Raw genomic sequence first — 15480 nt, forward strand, 5'->3', positions numbered from 1 at the left:
CTGATGTAAGATTTGAGATCCAAATATTATCATAAGTTAGTATGTTTACGTCAACAGACTGTCTAAGTCGACAAACGCATTCATTCCCAAGTCACTGTGTTCTTCTTTCTACTAAAAAAATTGCCAAGTTAACCTGAAGTGGACATACTCGTATAAAATGTGAGACCCAAACGTGTCATGTCTGTATTAACCGACAACCCATGTATGTCAACTGACTCAAGTGTCCGCTTAAGTTGACATCATTCAATGGTGAATACATATATTATAGTGGAATCCGCTTATGTTGGCAACCTGTTTTTGTTCGTTCGGTGAAGCCAACATTGGCATACATGGTTGATTGTTTTTGTCGACATAAAATTCGAGACTCTGGATCATTTCTACAAAAAAAAATCAATTTAAGTCATCGAATTGTGTGTCTTGTTTCTAAAAAAGTGCCATAGACATGGTTGACTGCTTATGTTGACATAGTAAAATTCAAGACCCAAAGGTTTAATTTCTATGAAAAACCAGTCCGTTTATGTGGACAACCCATCTAGTATGTCAAGTCTCGGTTTAATGTCGTCTTCTTACTAAAAGGTGCTTTCAGGCGTCGACGAACAATAACAGAGTTGCCTGTTTTTGTCTGTAGTTGTCTAAGGGGGGCTGACGTCAACGCACATGTTTGAATGCCTTTGTTGACATGAAATTTGAGACCCAAAGGCATTATTTCTATGAAAAATCAATCTGTTTATGTCGACCTGACCATGAGGTTGTCTTATAATTATTATTATTAAAAGCACCCGCTTAAGTCGACATCGAGGTACATGGCTGATGTTGACATAGAGTTTGAAACCCATGGGGGTAATTTTTTTGAAAAATCACACAGATATTTGTAGTAATTTATACAGTAGTACAACACAGTAATACAACACTATCCCATTTGTCTGACGAGCGAGTGCACAAACATAATTTGTGTTCATTCATTCATTTTTTACCGCTTATCCTCACGAGGGTCGCATGGGTGCTGGAGCAGCCCACACCGAAACATATAAACAAAAAATATGTTTTATAGACAATAATAATAAATAAATACCTTCTTTATCAAATTGCTGGCACTCACAACTTACTTTGGCCCCATGGCGGGTCATTTTGCCATCACATTCAATGTAAAAAGTGAGTCAGAGCAATACAGAGCAAACAGGCTCATATTTTACATGCAATATTATAAGAAAACTGAGGTACAAAAACCGAGGTTGGACTGTAGAAATAATCTGTTCCATGAGGTTGTCTTCTTATTATCATTAAAAGCACCCGCTTAAGTCGACATCGAGGTACATGGCTTATGTTGACATAGAATTTGAGACCCATGGGGGTAATTTCTTTGAAAAATGAGTCAGTTTATGTCAACAACTCATTTTTTTTGCTTTCCCACCTCCAACGCAACCAAAGCGCTTTGACACCGTTAAAGTACTGATACAGCAGAGGGTTCAGTATCTTGCTCAAGGATATTTCACCACGATCACGGGCGGATAGCGGATTGAACCCGCAATGTTCAGGTCGGGACTCTACCACCTGAGCCACACTGCCCCCCCCCCCCCCCCCCCCCAGAGACATACGGCGTGAACCGCTTTTGCTAACATAAAATGTGCGACCCAAAGGGGTCATTTCTATGAATATCCAATCTCATAATGTCAGAATGGTGGCAAAGCAAACAGGATATTAGCAAGATAATGTGTGTGAACTGACCTGGCAGATGGACCAATGGATGGACAGATGGACGGATGGATGGATGGGGGTTGTGTGAGTGGGCAGAATTGCCTGTCAAAATAGCACTATGCACTAATAAGCATAGATAGCCTTTATATTTGGCAAATACGCACATGAAATTTGGAAAACTGATTACCATTACTTATTAATGTTGAATCAATATTTAAATACTGCCTTATGAATAATTCATGTCCATGTTCAGCTCCATACTGTCAAGCACCGAGTGCCTCTTTAATGTATCACTTTAATTAAGCCGCCAGGCTGGACTCACTTCCAACTCACTTGAATTTTTTTTTTTTTGAAAAGACTGAAGCTTGCGTAAATTATTAGTTCTCCGGAATTATGCAAAAAATTGCAATTTACACTGATCTTGGAGAGATTGGATAGTTTCTCAAGAAAAGAGGTTACTTCAAGATAATAATAATAATGGTAAGTAGCTTTAGCATTTTAGCATTAGCGTTTTTTTTTCGGGGCTACCAGTGTTTAAAAAAGTCGGATAGACCCACTAATTGTGGTGGGAAACAGCTATTCGCAACTCCGGACAAGGTAAGCTTGTAATTCGCACCCCTTTCGATTTATGCACACTATATAATGCTACACAGACAAGCGCTTATATTCCATGACTTAACACAAAATAAACACAGTTAGGACACTGATAAATTGTGATTTACTGCCTGCTCTTCTGACTCTCCGACACGACTAAATAACATTGGAAAGGCGCCAGGCTTCAGCAACAGTTTGTCGGCCATTTCTGCTTTATGTGTTCCTTGTTAGGAATTGTAAACAAATGTAGCTATCCCTTACACACAAGGAAACACTTCCTGGGAGACATTGCTAACACCGTAAACAGAGAAGCAGAGTTTGTGGGAAGGGCAGAGAGTAGATCTGGCCTACAGTGCACGCCCATATAAGGAAGCCCATCACTCTGTGATGTCACAAAGAGCCAGTGTTTGAAAAAACACTGAAACTGAGCGTTTTGTCCCAAACTTCATTATCTGAAACTTTGTCATGGTTTAACACGAGGATACAACATTCTAACATTTATACCCCCCCCCCATGTCATTAGAGGTGATGTTTTTATTTGTTTTGATTTCATCTGTAGTTTGTATCTGAATGCTGTGTGACACGGGCTTGACTTTTCAAGCATACAAAGCGCCCCACCCTTGGCCTGGATGACACGGCTTTGTTAGTCAGGGTGGGAGAGATTGGTAGGTTAAGTGTGGGCTGCCCCCCCCAACCCCCCTCTTGTTGCTTAGCTGCTTAAATGCATGGTGTTTGCACCCTGCACCCCCACCCCGACACAACAACCTCCTCAGTGTGGAAAACGCAGCAGATGGTGGAACACTTTCTCAGGGCATTTCAGTCAGTTTGGAGCACGCCTGACGTTGGCGTTCTTTTTTTTTTCTCTACAAATGTTGCATTTGCTTCCAGTAGCTTATTAGCACATCGGAGCGCTTAAGTGAATATTACGGGTCTGGGATGGGTGCATCTACAGGACGCTGTCGAGCGACAGGAGGAGTCGGAGAGGCTCACAGTAAGCTTATTAATGTCTCCCGACTCGCGCCGTCGTGTTACATAGTTGCCATAGCAACAAAGCACACATGCGCGCTACATATGAATTTAAACATCACCTCTTAACCCTCTTTTCTTTAGCGTAGCTTTAAATCCCCATCTGCTCCACACGCCTGTACGTGCTAAAATACACGCGGAACGTCCACATTCCGATGCTCATCAACAGGCCACGCGGTCTAAGTGCTGGTGCGTGTTGACGCTAAGTCAGGCTGAGGGAAATGAAAAGACACTAAAAGATTAAGGAGGTCAGCTTTGACTGCGGTTGCTCGGGGAGGCTTTAGCTGCGACACACTGCCATGGAAACAAACAAGGCGGCCCCTCTTACATAAGATACGTCCAACATATAGCTCAGTTTACTTTTAACTTCAAGTAATTGTTACATTTTACCAAGAGTTCGACTTTTTTCTTAAATAATCTTCATAAATATGTCACATGATTACTTTATTCCTATAATATTATAGCGTTTTTCCCAACCAAATTTTTGTTTTGGTTCTCATATGACTTATAGAATGTTTTTTTTCTGTAATAAAATTCAAATTTAGGGAGCTTGAATTACATTATTTTCACTCATTTTATTGTGCAACTTGTTTCTACTTAATACACCTTTTTTCTCGTAATATGGACATTATTCTCATAGTTTTCCACCCGCATTTTTGTTTAATTTTTCAACAATTTCAACTTCCTTCTTGTGAATTTTCTTCTCAGAATATTATGTTTTTTTCATGATATTTTAATCCAGTCCAATTTTTCAAAAATGACAACTTTGTATTTCACTTTTTACAAATATTGTTTTTTTTCTCATAAAATTGACTTTATTCGCTTAATATTTTTACTCTGTAGTAAATAGTTACTTTTCTCCAACTTAAATTAAAAAAGACATATAAAAGAAATATTATGATTTGAAAAAAACATAAGATAATAAAATAATAAATAAAAAATAAATAATATTTCAACTTTTCAATTAAAATGTTTTTCCTCATAATATTACATTATTGTGGATACATATTTTTTCTTAATATTATTCTTGTAAAATTGTTTTTTTTTCCATTCTTGCTGTTTCATTCTACACTGTTTTCTAGCAATGTATTATTATTATTATTATTCCCCACTTTTTGTCGTCTAACGCCTCCTTAATTTTATTTCTTAACTCTTGTTAAATTATATTTTTAGAATGCGCCACGGGCCCCTGAAAAAACAGCCACAGGCTGCACAAGGCCCCCAGGCTGCACATTGGACACCAGTGAATTGAGACAAAATGTTTTACCGTCACATTGCACACCTCAGTTGTTACACCCCACAGGTTACCTTGACATCAATAGTCAAGATCCCAGATTCATCCGCCCCTACCTCATCCCCAGCTGTCCCAGCCATTGACTCCACATTCCCCCATTTTCCGGATAAAGCCGTACTATACTCACCTGTCCAAAGTTGATTTAGTAGCCATTAATGTGTGGGAGTTACGGTGATACTTTTATGATGTGTTCATAAATCAATGCTGAAGCGCTTGTCATGTGTGTCGTAAAAACCAACAAGTAGAGAGACTCTTTTTTTATTAGCAAGATGCAGTGATTTATTTCCGTCGGAGGACTGGAACATAACAGTACCAATCCATGCTGCCACCTAGTGGTAGATACTAACCAAACATGATGCTTGACAATAGGAGGCACAAGCCAAACTGCAGGTCATGTCTACATATAATAAATACTACACGTAATAAATACTACAGTATGTTTATGGTATATCGCTTGCTAGAGAGGATTAAATTAATATAATAAATAAAATCATGCATTTTTTTTAACAGCTGTGCACATATCTTCTGGGGGGCTGGTTCACTGTGATTGTCTTGTAGGAGGAAACAGCGACACCCAGCGTTGACTGGGAGCATAGCTCTAGAAAAGACAAGGAAAAACGGTAACAACACTTCTGTAGGAATAACCCACATCCCAAAAAAGAAACGTTAGGTACAGTATCAAAATAATAATACATAAATGAATAATATATTAAAATGTTATAGTTTAAATAAAAAAAAAGTAATTTTGGTATTGCAGTTGACAAAGTGGACAATATCGGTGTCTTACTCGGTGTATTATCTCCAGACGAATGCTTTTCATCTCCATTCGATGTCATCTGTGTGAGTCTGGGCTTGATGAGGTTTGAGCGCCCTGCTGGAGCATAATTTTTTTCAACAAAACAGCTAGACATCTTCTATGACGTCGTCACGTCTGTTCTGGTGGCTCACCGCGCTCGGGCAGCGTCTGTGCTGCCTTTTCCTGCAGATGTTTGCAGATGATGGCCTCCGCCCTCCGCTGGTTGGTGCGTGTATCAGGGAGGGCCATTATCTCCGTGAGCCTCAGGTTGCTATTCAGGGTCGTGTTGGCCGTGGGGCGGGCCACCGTGGGGAGGAGCTTCTGGTGCTTCTGGTCGGTGAAGTCCATCTCGAGGCTGGGAAGTCCTCTAATCCTGAAAGACAGATGGATTACTTTGTAGTCATTAGGTGTTACATTTGAGTGACCCACTAGATCCTTGGAGATGTTGACGTTACCTGTGCTTGGTTAGAATGGTATAAACCTGCTGCACCAACAATTCGGCCGCTCCCACCTTACAGTGGAGGGTTCCGTAAACGATCTTCTCCATCAAATGCAGACGCAGCTTCTGTAAGGACTAAAGAGTTGACACGTTGTTAATGTTAAGAAACATTATGTTGTTAGACTTACCAACACATCCCCCTCCTAGGTATTATTTATTGTTTTACCCGTCTTATTTTATTCCAGTTGTCCAGCTTAGCAGAAAGAGAAAGCCCTTTGCTGTAGGAAAGCATTTCAAATTCTCTGGGGTAATAACGGGAAAAGATCTCAGCAACATGGTAGCCACTGGAAAAATCTCTGAAAAGGAAACCACAAAAACAATCATTTCAACATCTTGACCCTCCTCTAAACCTTCTAATTTTCATCTAGCAGGTATCAAACCTATTTTGAAAACAGTTTTACACATTAAGAAACAAATTCAGATATTGTACTTAGAAAGTGAATTGGCTTGTGAAACAGCGCCATCTGCTGGACTCTTAGCGGTAGCACTTCTTCCCAAGTACAGTGCAACCAAACTACTTGAAACCAACTACTTGCTATTTCAGGTAGACCAAAATGCGCGAATACAGTTTTATGTATTAAAGAAATATTGTATATATTAATATAATGCTTCTAAATCATTAATTTGAAATAAATGCAATGAACAGCTGTGTGACTTACCTGCGTACGTTCATCGGCTGGACGGACAGTTCTAAGTTCTGCAGCCATCTTATTACATCCCTCGGCAGTCCCGTCATCGTCACAACTTTTGGTTCCGAGCCTCCCGTTCGACCCGAACGACACCGAAGTCACAATTTCTTTCTTCTAATGGCGAACTGACATGTCATGGCGTCAAAACAACGCTCGTCATAGCGCCATTCCTTTATTAGTGAGACGGCTAAAGCTAGCGTGTGACAAGAGGGGATATTGTTGTGTTGTCTCCATGGTAACCACTTCTTTCTCGTGAATTGCAAACATGGTGTGGTGGCGCTTTGCTGCCCCTATCGGTAGAAGGTGATGTTTACACAATTTTGGTTAATTCATTCGTACTTAGAATATTTTATGAGCACAATACTTGTTACTGTTATTTGTGGTATTTTCCTCATCACAACATCCAACAAGTATTTTGATAGCATTTTTAATGTGTAATGCAAAACTATACAATAACAAAGTGCATTATTATGCAGTGCAAATTATTCAAATTCTACTTCCATTGTACTTGAATTTAAAATATGAATAATTATTATTTTTTTCCTCACAAATGTTTATGAAGGAAATGCAAAATATGGAAATATAATGCAGTAAAATAACTTTCACTGGTACCGCAGGAAGTTCCTGATCTGGCCAGGCAATGGGAGATGGGCCAGGAGGTGAAGTCGGTCCCGGCCGACGCACTTCCTGATGCAGTGACGACACAGCTGACTCAGCAGTCGCGGTGTGGCTACCAAAAGGAGAATGCAATTACCGGTACATACCTCATTGTAGCTTATGTGGCCTTTGACGGATCAGGTTGTTTACCTTCGTATAGTAGCAGGAAGCCCTCTGTTAAACTGCTGGGCGGGGCCACATCCACCGGCCTCTGATATTCAGTATTCCTGGCGTTAATGTCGGCGCCAAAGTCCAGCAGCAGCTTCACAACGGCTGTGCAGTCTTTCTCCGCCGCCGCATGTAAGGGGGAGTCCAAAGATTTGCCTTTTTGGACGTTGGCGCCTGAATCAAGGCCAGAATCACAATCCAATTGATGTATTTCCACCTTTATCCACTAGGGGGCATATTTACACAGCATTATGGGGTTGCTAGGTATTTATACGATATACGTCTCACCTTCCCTGAGGAGCTTTCTGGCACACTCCAACTCCTGGCAGACGCAGGCTGTGTAGAGTGCCGTGCCCAGGTGCGGAATGTCCATGTCCACGTCGGCACCCCATGTAAGCAGAACCTCCACGCAACCGTAATGACCTTGAGTCAAAGTTAGGACAAACTAGTATTGATGTTGTTAGTGTAAATATATAGATGGCAAATTGTGCTGACCTCTACTGGTGGCCTCGTGGATAGGTGACGGGTGGTGCACAAGGCTCTGAGCCTTGGCGGCGTTCTCTAAAAGGATTTCCGTGCACGCCACACTGCCCACCGTGCAGGCGTTGAACAGCGGCGTGGCGCCATCGACCGTGGAGGCATTGACCTGTAAAAACCCCGCTGTTACTTGTTGTTTAAACTTGACAAACCATCTTTTTTTTTCTTTGTTTTTTTAACTAACGCTGGCGCCGGCGTCAATGAGGGCTCTGGCGCAGGCCACTTGGTCTCCCAGACAGGCTTCGTGAAGAGGGGTGACGTGGTCTATGGTTTGGGCATTGACACTGTGACCCTGCAAGTCAAAGCCAAGGTACACCCTTTAGTTACATAAGTGCTTTTAGAAAGTTTATCAACAGAGCTCACTATTTGTCATTGCACCATCCTCTTGTACGATTATATAACAAGACTAGAAATTTCCTTTATATAAAAAAAATGCTGAAATATATGGCGGGTATAGTGCTACATTTATGATGTTATCAAATATATGTTAATATAATTAAATAAAATTGAAAATAATATATTCAATTTTGTATTAGACAGTGAAATATCTTATTTTTTTTTATTTTTGCTCATTTAATTTTAAAATAAATTGTTGTAGTAGTCACCTTTTATCCAAATTATAACTGGTCTTTGAAACATAAGTGACGTAGTTTTGTTTACATAATCCTGCTAACCTGCAACCAAAAATGCCAGCATTAAAAATCTCCAATGTGCTCACCTGTAAATTTCCTTTTACATTAAAAAAAAAGTGCTGAAATATATGGTGGGTTTTAGTGCTACGTTTATGATGCTATCAAATATATGTTAAAATAATTAATTAAAATTACAATTAATATATTAAATTTTGTATTAGACAGTGAAATATCTTATTTTTTTCTATTTTTGATTATTTAATTGCAAAATAAATTGTTGTAGTAGTCACCTTATAACTGGTCTTAAGTGTCATGTGAATCACTGACGTAGTTTTGTTTACATAATCCTGCTAACCTGCAACCAAAAATGCCACCATTAAAAAGTCCTTATCTCCAACAGCCGCCATGTGCTCACCTGTAAATTTCCTTTATATTTAAAAAAATGCTGAAATATATGGTGGGTTTTAGTGCTACATTTATGATGTTATCAAATATATGTTAATATAATTAAATAAAATTAAAACTAATATATTCAATTTTGTATTAGACAGTGAAATATCTAACCTGCAACCAAAAAGGCCCCCATTAAAAAGTCCTTATCTCCAACAGCCGCCATGTGCTCACCTGTAAAATGAGGCTCCTCAGGGCCAGCAGGCGACCCTGACTGGCGGCATCGTGAAGCGGAGAACGGTCTGTCCAGGATCCTGCAAGGGGAGGCAATGACAATGTAGAACATTCATGACTGTCACTGCTAATGCGCTCAACAATACACACAAACTGTTTACAAGCGCTAATCAGGCGACGCTACATTGCACAAGTAATCACGCAACAATATCCTCTGATAGAAGAAGGTTAATCGCTCAGGTGTGTGGAAGGTGCATTCATTTGGAGATCATTTGCGAAGCAGTAACGCATAACTGCGCTTGTAATTTCATATATATTTAAGACCCCCCTTTCCGGACTACACGACAGTGAAGAACGGGTTTATGATGGCAGCAGTTTGACGCTGGAACAGATTATTTCTACAGTTTTTGTACCTCAGTTTTCCTATAATATTGCATGTAAAATATGAGCCTGTTTGCTCTGTACTGCTCTGACTCACTTTTTACATTGAATGTGATGGCAAAATGACCCGCCATGGGGCCAAAGAAAGTTGCGAGTGCCAGCAATTTGATAAAAAAGGTATTTATTTATTATGATTGTTGTCTATAAAACATATTTAGTTTGTTCATATGTTTGGGTGAGGGCTGCACGGTGAGCAAGTGGTTAGCGCACAGGCCTCACAGCTAGGAGACCCCGAGTTCGATTCCACCCTCGGCCATCTCTGTGTGGAGTTTGCATGTTCTACCCGTGCATGCATGTTTTTTTTTTTCCCGGGTATTCCGGTTTCCTTCCACATTCCAAAAACATGCTAGGTTAATTAGCGACTCCAAATTGTCCATAGGTATGAATGTGAGTGTGAATGGTTGTTTGTCTATATGTGCACTGTGATTGGCTGGCCACCAGTCCAAGGTGTAGTACGCCTCTCGCCCGAAGACGGCTGGGATAGGCTCCAGCACCCCCCATTCGACCCTCATGAGGATAAACGGTAGAAAATGAATGAATGAATGTCATCGGGGCCAAAATGGTTAACCAGACAAGGTGTGTGGTTAAAAGTGTGTTGTTGTGGTTGTGCCTGCAGTATGAGTGGGGTGACTTGCATGGCTGGGAATGGAAAGTAGGGCAGTGTGGTGGGTGGGGGGTGGGGGGGGTGGTATCATGACTCTGTTCTATTAATACATGAGAGAAAAAGCGTCTGCAGCGTCTTGCTACAATAATACATCACAAGTACAGTTGAGGAAGCTGATTAGATCAGTCGTAATGGCTTCTTATAAGGCTGGTAGATTTTATTGTAAAGGTAACGCCTGGAAGTTTGATGACGACGGCAACAAACAAACACTCACCGCGTGGCTGAGCGTAGTCGTAAAACTCTGCGGATATCCTGGCTGCCTCTTTGCGGTTCCCGCGTACGATGTAGAAGTAGGTGAGCAGGTTGAGGGAGATCTTGACAAAGAGTTTGAAGCAGAAGAGCGCCAAGATGCTGAGGTAGACGTTGGACAGCTGGGCCGCAAAGGGCTTGCTGGATAGCTCCTCTGCCGGGTCGGACATTTTTTGTCTGCTTTGGGATGATGGTAATGATGATGATGAGGAGGAGGATGAAGGCGGGCCTCTGAGCTGGTTGGCTTGTCCTGGCAAGGGAAAAAAAAACAGAATGGAAAAAATTCTCAGCAGCTGTTGCAGGGAGTTGGATCAACTTGTGTTACGTTATGGTATGCAGTGTGTGGGGGGGGGGGTGCATAGCATTCTGTGTACTGTACTACCATTTGAGGCACTAATATACTGAATATATGTATTGTATTGCATTTTATATATGCACATTTCCATAGTGTTAATATCTCATGGAATTTTATTAGCAAGCTGCATCCCTCCATCCATTGTTTATGCCTTTTATCCAACCAAAATGCATCTAATTCATATATTATGTATTTCTGGTATTGCATTTGAGCCTCCAGGTGGCAGCACAAACCCTTGCATAACAATCATCTCTTAAGAATGGGTCTAAACCAGGGGTCTCAAACATGCGGCCCGCGGGACACTAGTTTGAGGCCCCCGCCTTGATATGAAAGTTTAATGCACGTTTGATATGGATGCTGTATGGTATCATGTACCCAGAAAAAAATTATTACGTTTGATTAATGTTCATGTTAAAGGTTAAATAACTGTTAATAGTTATCCTCCCTATCCGTGTGGAAGTGGTAAGTTTTTGGCCATTTAAGTTTAAAGGAAATAACTTGAAGGCTACCGTTTAGGTCGCTGGCTCTCTAGTTTGCGAGTTAGCATGTGTCTCAAGACCCTGCAGTTGCGCAATATGTTGTAAATAAAAAGAGTATAAATGTGACTATAGTCGTGTTTTGTCATGTCTACAGGGCTCTAATAATGCTTTGTTCATTTTAATCTGAAAAAAATAATTTGTCTACCCAGTTTATTTATTTGCCGTTTTATTATTATTATTATATTTATTTATTTATTACTGATTGATTGATTTTTTTTATTCTTGATTTGTTTATTTATTTTTCATCTTATTTTGAGTAGAAAAATAAAAAGTAAGCTATTTGAGAACAGTGGAATGTTTTATCAGAGCTTTTCTTGTAGAAAATTGGAACCAAAGCGAAGTTTTTTTTTAATTTTTTGTTTTTAATAAATGTGTTTTTTTTCGTTTATTTTTTTTCTGAAAACCTGAAAAACCCGGTCTCACCCAGACCCGAGCTCCAGTGGCCCCCAAGTAGATAGAGTTTGAGACCCCTGGTCTAGACAGCTATCTTTCAAGATGACTCCATGCCTATCTACTAACACCAGTTTGTCTTATAATGGGATACTTTTTCAAGATAAATTAGGGCAATTATTTAACCAGCAGGGTGGTAAGAGGATAGGGACGCTCATGCATTAAAATGAAGTCTTTGCCCTGGAAGCTCGTCCTTTACAAAGTCCTTTATCAACTATTTTTGGAAAGGGACGATGCAAGAGGGTAAGAAACATGTATTTATCATTTGGGACAGGATTGTGGATAAAAAATCCTTCTGGGGTTTCCACTAGAGGTGGATGGATCGATGAAAACATTGATGTCACAGATAGTATCGGCGTGATGAGATTGGTATTTGGCTATTTTTGTTCATGTTATGACCTTTGGGGTTACGGCCTTTTATGTTATGACACACAAAAAAGGAGCCTCAGTGGAAGATGACACCGGCCGGGGGTCGGCAACCCGCGGCTTTTCAGCTTCCTTGTTGCGGCTCCCATGCCCAGCTCAGTGATTGTGGAGGAAAATGTGCATTTTTGAAAAGAGTTTGAAATATCTGACTCACCGCAAGTCCTTGAATGTGTTATAGATTGTGTTCTGACTGCTGATTGGGTAAGGAAGGGAAGTTCGGTATGTTCAGTCAGACACGAAAAGATGCTACATGAACATGGACCAGAAATTCTGTCATAGCAGGTACCATTTTAAAAAGATGAGAACTTTAAAAAGTTGGCTCCAGACCATTTATTGTCACTGTAAGAGAAGAGAACTCTTTTGATGCTAAAGGTTGCCGACCCCTGACTTCCAAGAGTGAGGCATATTAGATTGTTCTGTGTGAAATAAGACATTACAAAGTGACAGAGTAAGGAAAAGTGATGGAAAAAACACACATGACATCAAATTAAGACCAAAATTTGTAGTAGTAGTAGTCTTTCTGTGCTCTAGACATGTTCATCTATGACTGTGTATTTTTTTTTTTTGAAGATCTAAAACAGGGTCTCAAACATGTGGCCCACGGGCCAAATGTGGCACGCAAGACACTAGTTTGAGGCCCCCGCCTTGATATGAAAGTTTAATGTTAGTGCGGACCGCGCAAGTTTGATATGGATGCTGTATGGTATCATGTACCCAGAAAAAATTATTACGTTTGATTAATGTTCATGTTAAAGGTTAAATAACTGTTAATAGTTATCCTCCCTATCCGTGTGGAAGTGGTAAGTTTTTGGTTATTTAAGTTTAAAGGAAATAACTTGAAGGCTACCGTTTAGGTCGCTAGCTCTCTAGTTTGCGAGTTAGCATGTGTCTCAAGACCCTGCAGTTGCGCAATATGTTGTAAATAAAAAGAGTATAAATGTGACTATAGTCGTGTTTTGTCATGTCTCCAGGGTTCTAATAATGCTTTGTTCATTTTAATATGAAAAAAATAATTATATATGTGGTTTCTTAATTTTTAATTATTTGCTGTTTTATTATTATTATTATATTTATTTATTACTGATTGGTTTTCTTTATTCTTGATCTTATTTTGTGTAGAAAAATAAAAATGAAGATATTTGAGAACAGTGGAATGTTTTATCAGAGCTTTTCTTGTAGAAAATCGGAACCAAAGCAAAGTTTATTCATTTTTCTGTTTTTAATAAATGCGTTTTTTTTTTTAAAACCTGATGCGGCCCAGCCTCGCCCAGACCCTAGCTCCAGTGGCCCCCATGTAAATTGAGTTTGAGACCCCTAGTTTAGGGTCTCCAAACACTTTTGTTGCTGCTTGAGGGTCAAATGCTGCATTCAAAGACACCCGCTTGCATTCAAAATTAGGCATGTTGGTTTTTACACGCCCTGACGTGACCTCAAACCCGAGCTCCATGTTGAACCCTTGTTATGGCGTCCCGTTAGGTAAGGACAATGCTATGGTTTTGTTTTTCTGGGCGTGGATTAGAGTCCTTCCATATCGACGCCTATGGATTAGGACGGGAAATGTCATGGAAGCTCCAGCAGCTTTTTCAGCTTAGACATGAAGCTTAGTTGTTGTCCGCTATCTCTGCACTCAAGCATGAATTAGCAGGCCGCCCAGTAAGACTAGACAGCATGATCGCTATGCATATAACACGCAGACCAGAGTGAAAATGGTGCCAGACTGACCAAGAATGCAACGGGCCGTTTCCTCTCCCAGGGCTGAGGGGCGGGGGGGGGGGGCGGGCGTCACCGTGAAGACCTTGATCACTCACCACTTTGGTTAAAACGACCCTTATTTTGCACATTGTCTGCTGCAAGTAATAAAGGCTTAAAAATTAACATTGCTTATTTGTGGGAGAGGGGGGGGGATCATGCGGCGTTCAAGGACAAAAGTAGGGTGGGGGCATGTGATAACAGTTATTGATCGGTATTGACGGTAGCACACCCACTTTACTACTTCTGGGAGAGCAATGTAAAAATCATATTGTTGCTGAAATAAGTGAATAAACTTGATTTCATGACTTGCATGAATTAAAAAAGAAACTCATACACGCATGCCAACTAACATACATGATCATAACTAAATCAGAGAGGAACGTAAACATGTTTTTGCCGTCATATTTCATGCAAGGGACACATTAATCACTCCCCAGCTTGACGTCACCACTCCTATTTCTGATGATTCAGCTTTCAGTCCACCCGGGCTAAATCAACAAGGATTTACACAAATGCAGTTGGAGCAGGGCTTGTCAAATAGTGGGGCGGGTCCCCCTGAGGGGGGGACACGAGAGGCAGGGAGTCCTTTCAATGACCTGCCGACATGAACACACTTATAATACTCAATATGCAATTTGACTTTGGAATATGCTTCTATTTTTGGTCAGATAAATAAATAGATATTATCAGCGTCTCTGCTGTATCAAATCAGGGGGACGTGAAAGAAAATTGCGTAACTGAGTAACAGTTATGCAATTAACGTTACCAGAATTCACGATTTTGAAAAACTCAAACATTTTGGAGGATTTGTTTATGATTCGACTATCTTGATGTGTAACCCAGTACAGTAATCAGAATCAGAATCAGAAACGGTTTTATTGCCAGGTATGATCAACATAATGAATACTAGGAATTTGTTTTGGTATAGTAGGTGCAGACACATCTATTAAAAAAGAATGAAAAATACAAAATATACAGAATACACAGTATAAATACACAGTCTGTTTTTTGTTTGTTAATCTGGAAGTGCAGTCTGATTGTTTTTCCTAAGAGTCCAAACTGGGCGTTAATGTAACGCATTTAGTGAAATATAGTAATATATAGTAAGCATAAAGCATATAGTAAGCATATAGTAAGATACAGCAAGAGCATTTTGTTACAGGAGGACAACCTTCTCCTTCATTGTACAATGAACTGCATTAGCGCACATGTGTTAGTGCCCTCTTGTGGCGAAATAGAGCTATTACACCATCTTTGCGACTACTTCTGTGCAGAATTCTTGATAACGGTAACCAGTAGCAGTTCTAGCTATGGAATAAAATTGCCCCATGTAGGCAATTACCCTGGGTGGCATTCTCTTAGGGGCACCACTGCAAGGGGGAAGCAAAAAAAA

The 15480-nt window shown here is 40.2% G+C and overlaps 2 protein-coding genes and 1 long non-coding RNA gene across 4 annotated transcripts in view; 1 reads left to right on the forward strand and 2 right to left on the reverse strand.

Annotated features, from left to right (window-relative positions):
• The window catches only part of LOC131107832 (uncharacterized), a 204444-nt gene that overhangs the window by 61235 nt on the left and 127729 nt on the right, over positions 1–15480 (forward strand). The window lies entirely within an intron of this gene.
• spata4 (spermatogenesis associated 4) lies at positions 4859–6865 on the reverse strand. Of its 2 annotated transcripts, none has more exons than XM_058058193.2 (6): positions 6564–6865; positions 6071–6200; positions 5861–5979; positions 5558–5778; positions 5397–5483; positions 4859–5207 (listed from the first exon to the last, which is right to left on the reverse strand). In XM_058058193.2, the coding sequence occupies exons 1-6, from the start codon at positions 6638–6640 to the stop codon at positions 5113–5115; spliced, it is 729 nt and encodes a 242-aa protein (XP_057914176.2). In that variant the 5' UTR covers positions 6641–6865; the 3' UTR covers positions 4859–5112. The 2 variants fall into 2 exon arrangements, with proteins under 2 accessions (XP_057914176.2, XP_057914185.2); XM_058058202.2 differs by having other exon boundaries at positions 5397–5480; positions 6564–6862.
• asb5a (ankyrin repeat and SOCS box containing 5a) lies at positions 6996–10759 on the reverse strand. The gene is made up of 7 exons (XM_058058156.2): positions 10531–10759; positions 9212–9291; positions 8140–8247; positions 7914–8064; positions 7707–7841; positions 7401–7592; positions 6996–7323 (listed from the first exon to the last, which is right to left on the reverse strand). The coding sequence occupies exons 1-7, from the start codon at positions 10733–10735 to the stop codon at positions 7196–7198; spliced, it is 999 nt and encodes a 332-aa protein (XP_057914139.2). The 5' UTR covers positions 10736–10759; the 3' UTR covers positions 6996–7195.

The sequence above is a fragment of the Doryrhamphus excisus genome, linkage group LG23, assembly GCF_037039965.1.
Source record: "Doryrhamphus excisus strain RoL-2023G ecotype Guam linkage group LG23, RoL_Dexc_Guam_v1.1, whole genome shotgun sequence".
Taxonomy (NCBI): Eukaryota; Metazoa; Chordata; class Actinopteri; order Syngnathiformes; family Syngnathidae; genus Doryrhamphus; species Doryrhamphus excisus.